Raw genomic sequence first — 6,000 nt, 5'->3', positions numbered from 1 at the left:
TATAATTAAACTAAAATTATTATAGACTATATGGTTTTTGTCATCTTCTGATTGGTCAACTTCAGATGGATCGCCAAATCATCTCGTTCAACCGCACATACGCCATTTAAATTTAAACCGACAGCATCTGATTTTTTTTGACATGTTTGAAAATTATCGGGTGGACGGGAGGTGCTCGTAACGTCTAGGATCGGCCCGTAAGTGCTGTGGATCGCCGGATCGGCTTTCACCGTGGACGAAGCGGAGTCCAATCCGGGGTCGTCACATGTGGTTGCCACAATGTCTACTTGATACTTTCTCATTTAACACACAAATAGCTTTAAATAATCTTTTGCGGGTATTTTCACAGTCAGATTTATGTTGCGATTAATTGCGATTAATTAATCGAAACATCATGTAATTAATTAGATTAAAAAAAATGAATCGACTGACAGCCCTAATTATTACTTATTTTGCCATGACACACATACATACATGTGCAAATTACATTTTACATTTTTTGAAATAATATTACACATGGTTGGGTCAAAGGGGACAGACTGTCTGCCTAATGTTACACTAAATAGTAGTCAGAAAAAACACTTCAGGATTTTAGTCTAATTTCAAAAATCTTCTGCTGAGAACCTTAATGTGAATATAAAGTGTAAAATGAAATGTTTATCAAATGTGTTTATTCTGCCATTGTTCCCTGACATAAGATTATGGTGTCTTGTACAGTCTCCTCTTTACTGTTCTTTGAGATTTTAATCAAGGGAACGGTACAGTTTGTTTGTGGTTTTAAGTTGCTATGGTACAGATGTCCTCAACTACAAAACTTTCAGCGAATCACAGGGCGTCTTTGTACACGCACACCAATCAGTGAGCTGTTTACTGAAAACGTTCGGTGCCATGGCGACCGCTGTCATGGTAACCACCAAGCGCAAAGCTGAGAAATGAGCGCTTGAGGAAGAGCCTTCACAAGAAAAGGGCTGGAATTGAAAAAGCTTTATTAATTGTATTGTTCAGACTCTTAGTTCATAATGTAGCCGTGTGGTTATTTTATAAAAATCCATTTTAAACGTCTTGCGTTTCGGATAAACACAACAGTACCAATGAAGCGTCCTAGCGTGCGAATGGCGACTAGCCACCTGCTTCTCGGTTAAACATTTATCGCTTGTCATCGTCAATCACGCGAAAAAAAAACCCCCCAGATATTTCTGTAATTAGCATCAGATTTAATTTTTACTAAAAAACGTGAATCAGTTTGTTTCAAAATGCCAGCCTCGAATGTCCAAGATTCTCACTCAAACCTCCGAAGTTCACGCGAGAAGATGCCAGCAGGATTCAAAACAAAAGTGGTGGCACCCCGAAATCCCAAACTGGTAAAACGGGAAGCAAATTCTGAGGTGAGCATTTTAATCTATATATACATCTATATCTATATCTTAAAACTGTAATTTTAAAGCAGCAGTTTACCCTTATCATTAACTTAAATCCCTGCCTCTAAACAGAGCACTAACTATTAGTAATTTATTAAACTACAATTTACATAAACATACAGACTTACTGTTCTTTCTTAAAAGGACACCTAAAATGCAGTGTTTTGAATCACATAACTAGCTATTAAAAATGAACCACATTCTTCACTACAGTACATTAAGCATTTACATTAAGAGTTTGACCATGAAAAATAAGTGCATTGTTTATGTTCCTTGTTGATTGACAGGTGGGTGATTGAAAGCTGTTGAGTGTTGACAACCTGTTCTTCTCTATTAGTCCAATTTTATTTATTGTAACAGCGCCCTTTTATTTTTTCCCTTTTATTTTTGTTTGTCATTTAATATCCAATAGACTATATCTATGTATATGTCAAGAAGCAAACTTCCTGATGTCTGCATGTCACTGTTAGGCAATATAAAGCAAACAGTCTAGTCCAGGGATCTCCAACCCTGCTCCTGGAGAGCTACCAACCTGCAGACTTTCGTTTCAACCCTGCTCCAACACCTCTGCCTGCCTGTAATTATCAAGTAAGCCTGAACACCTTGATTAACTGGTTGAAGTGTGTTGATTGGGGTTGGAGCTGAAATCTGCAGAATGGTAGCTCTCAGAATACAGAGCTCTCTGCAATATAGATTCATGCAGAATATAGGAAAATATTTTTACATGGTGGATAAATGCGCTCATAACAGGCTGCATATGTCTTTGCAGCTGATTCCATCTGTATATGCTCGAGAAATGTGCCAGACTACAGAAGAACGATTATCAAACACTTACGAGATGCATCCGCCCCGTATCCTGGAGCTTTTAGATATGAGTGAGACCACACATCACAAGGTAAAATATCAGCATTTTACAATGCTCAGTACAAGAGCTTAATTATTTAGTTTGTTCTTCTACATCACTGGTTCCAAGTATCTTAGCAGCAACATTTTCAAAGTTAATTAAGGTCATTATCACAGTCTCTCTCTGGGGAGACACTAATGGCTTTTAATATGTATAGTATAGTAACTGTAGCTGTTACAAAAAGCCATTTGTTGAGCCATTTTCTACATGTTATATTTAAAGCTTTCTGACCCTCCATAGACAGCAACGCAACTGACAAGTTCAAGGTCCAGAAAGGTAATAAGGATCGGTAAAATATCATTATCACTATCGTTAAAATATTCCATGTGACATCATTGTTCAACCATAATGTTATGAAGCTATGAGAATACTTTCTGTGCGCAAAGAAAACAAAAATAACAACTTTATTCAACAATTTCCTCTTACCACGTGTACCACAACACATAACGCCAGGCCCTGCGTCAGCAGCACCACATGCATGCGTCGTGGTACTCTTGTAAGACTGACACGGAAGAGAAGAAATTGTGGAATAAATTTGTTATTTTTGTTTTCTTTGCACACAAAAAGTATTCTTGTAGCTTCATAACATTACGGTTGAACCACTGATGTCACATGGACTATTTTAATGATGTCTTTACTACTTTTCGGGGCCTTGAATGTGTCAGTTTTGTTGCTGTCTATGCAGGGTCAGAAAGCACTTGGATTTCATCAAAAATATCTCAATTTGTGTTCCGAAGATTAACAAAGGTCTTATGGGGTCGGAATGACTTGAGGGTGAGTAATTAATGACAGAATTTTCATTTTCGGGTGAACTATCCCTTTAAGGCCTTGCCTTCTTCAAGGCTTTATGTTCCTTTGTGTATCACCACTGACATTCAGATGCTTGTAATTGTAGGATTACATCCACAGACTCATCTGTGTGACTGAACGTGAGAAGTTTGAAGTTCCTATTCGTGCAATTGGGCCGCGTGCCATCTTGGACTTCCCAGATAGTCTGCATTTCCAAGGTTGTCCGGTTAAGTGCTTGTCCCAGAGTACTCTGCTTGTGCGGAACATAGGAAATTGTGAGGCTAAATTCCAGCTCAGCACGTGTAGGTAAGAGAGGCATGTCAGTGCAGATTTTTGGACATTGTGTTTTACAGATCATTTTGATCTGTGACTGACACTGTCTTTTTAAGATTGCATTTATAAATGGTGTATATGTTCCCCACAGCCCATTTTCCGTAGAACCATCCATAGGAACTCTTGATGTTGGTCAAAGCATGCAAGTTACCGTTGAGTTCTTGCCTAAAACCACAGGGGATCACAGCCAGGTTTTGCTGCTGCACTACCATTCAGGTATTTACTGCTAATTACATCACCACAATCTGCTCTTCCCACAAACTTCTCCTCTGCAACACTGCTGTATATCACTGTGACACAGGTACTGATTTCCACATGCAATTGCCAGCAAGTGTAAATGATCTTATTATTAACCTTCACTGTTAATGTCAGTTTATCTTTATATTTTCCAAGGCTTTATATTTAATGTTCCTGTGGCTCAGTGGTAGAGCATTGTGTTAGCAGCGATGAATCCTGGACTCCTGCTCAAAGTGATAAATTAATATAAGGACAGCTACAAAAAAAACAACAATAAGCCCGCAAAGCTGTTGTCATTCCATCCTGACGGATGACAGCCGTGACAGCTAAGTGGAATCCCGGAAAATAAACCGTGGAACTTTGACCAATGAGACAACAGTTTACTCACGTGTGACTTGTATTAACAAATTTGGTCCGTTTAGAAACTTTGCCGTGTGAAAGCGAACCGCACCAAGAATAAAAAGCAACATTGTAATAATTTTAACCCCTGTTTCAGAACACAGCAATCAATCTACAGGTGTGAAAGCACCCTAAGATATTTTTGATGAAATCTGAGAGCTTTCTGACCCTCCATAGACAGCAACGCAACTGACAAGTTCAAGGTCCAGAAAGGTAATAAGGATCGGTAAAATATCATTATCACTATCGTTAAAATATTCCATGTGACATCATTGTTCAACCATAATGTTATGAAGCTATGAGAATACTTTCTGTGCGCAAAGAAAACAAAAATAACAACTTTATTCAACAATTTCCTCTTACCACGTGTACCACAACACATAACGCCAGGCCCTGCGTCAGCAGCACCACATGCATGCGTCGTGGTACTCTTGTAAGACTGACACGGAAGAGAAGAAATTGTGGAATAAATTTGTTATTTTTGTTTTCTTTGCACACAAAAAGTATTCTTGTAGCTTCATAACATTACGGTTGAACCACTGATGTCACATGGACTATTTTAATGATGTCTTTACTACTTTTCGGGGCCTTGAATGTGTCAGTTTTGTTGCTGTCTATGCAGGGTCAGAAAGCACTTGGATTTCATCAAAAATATCTCAATTTGTGTTCCGAAGATTAACAAAGGTCTTATGGGGTCGGAATGACTTGAGGGTGAGTAATTAATGACAGAATTTTCATTTTCGGGTGAACTATCCCTTTAAGGCCTTGCCTTCTTCAAGGCTTTATGTTCCTTTGTGTATCACCACTGACATTCAGATGCTTGTAATTGTAGGATTACATCCACAGACTCATCTGTGTGACTGAACGTGAGAAGTTTGAAGTTCCTATTCGTGCAATTGGGCCGCGTGCCATCTTGGACTTCCCAGATAGTCTGCATTTCCAAGGTTGTCCGGTTAAGTGCTTGTCCCAGAGTACTCTGCTTGTGCGGAACATAGGAAATTGTGAGGCTAAATTCCAGCTCAGCACGTGTAGGTAAGAGAGGCATGTCAGTGCAGATTTTTGGACATTGTGTTTTACAGATCATTTTGATCTGTGACTGACACTGTCTTTTTAAGATTGCATTTATAAATGGTGTATATGTTCCCCACAGCCCATTTTCCGTAGAACCATCCATAGGAACTCTTGATGTTGGTCAAAGCATGCAAGTTACCGTTGAGTTCTTGCCTAAAACCACAGGGGATCACAGCCAGGTTTTGCTGCTGCACTACCATTCAGGTATTTACTGCTAATTACATCACCACAATCTGCTCTTCCCACAAACTTCTCCTCTGCAACACTGCTGTATATCACTGTGACACAGGTACTGATTTCCACATGCAATTGCCAGCAAGTGTAAATGATCTTATTATTAACCTTCACTGTTAATGTCAGTTTATCTTTATATTTTCCAAGGCTTTATATTTAATGTTCCTGTGGCTCAGTGGTAGAGCATTGTGTTAGCAGCGCAAAAGGTCATGGGTTTGATTCCCAGGGAACACACATACTGGTAAAAAATGTATAGTCTGAATGCACTGTCGCTTTGGATAAAAGCGTCTGCTAAATGCATAAATTAAAATTAAATTAAATATTTTCCAATCTACTAAGAATAGTTTTAATATACAAATATTCTCTTTACTTTTCACTACCCACACATACACTGCACATACAATAATGGAGATGATATTTTAAAGTACAATAAATTGCAAAACATCACATTGATACATCACATAAGCCAAATTGCATTGTGCTTTTTTAGGCATAATATCTGTACATGACTTTCCTCAAGGTTTTGTGGAATTGAATGTATTATTCTTTAGGTATTTTTTTTAATTAGTTATTTCATTGTATTTGAGCTAGAATGCTACATTTTGCTCTTTCAGA

General features: G+C 38.3%; 1 protein-coding gene across 1 annotated transcript in view; it reads left to right on the top strand.

The window, feature by feature from the left end:
• The first annotated feature begins 920 nt into the window (after positions 1-920).
• hydin (HYDIN axonemal central pair apparatus protein) overlaps positions 921-6,000 on the top strand; it is a 63,291-nt gene continuing 58,211 nt past the window's right edge. The window contains 6 exon segments of the mRNA XM_016494636.1: positions 921-1,385; positions 2,188-2,313; positions 3,218-3,417; positions 3,536-3,635; positions 4,913-5,112; positions 5,231-5,355. Of these exon segments, the coding sequence (XP_016350122.1) occupies positions 1,254-1,385; positions 2,188-2,313; positions 3,218-3,417; positions 3,536-3,635; positions 4,913-5,112; positions 5,231-5,355 (883 nt within the window). The 5' untranslated portion in view covers positions 921-1,253.

Source organism: Sinocyclocheilus anshuiensis, unplaced genomic scaffold (genome assembly GCF_001515605.1).
Source record: "Sinocyclocheilus anshuiensis isolate Anshui unplaced genomic scaffold, SAMN03320099.WGS_v1.1 scaffold286, whole genome shotgun sequence".
In the NCBI taxonomy this organism is placed as follows: Eukaryota; Metazoa; Chordata; class Actinopteri; order Cypriniformes; family Cyprinidae; genus Sinocyclocheilus; species Sinocyclocheilus anshuiensis.
Note: the sequence above shows the minus strand (reverse complement) of the source record. Positions and strands in the feature narration are given on the sequence as shown.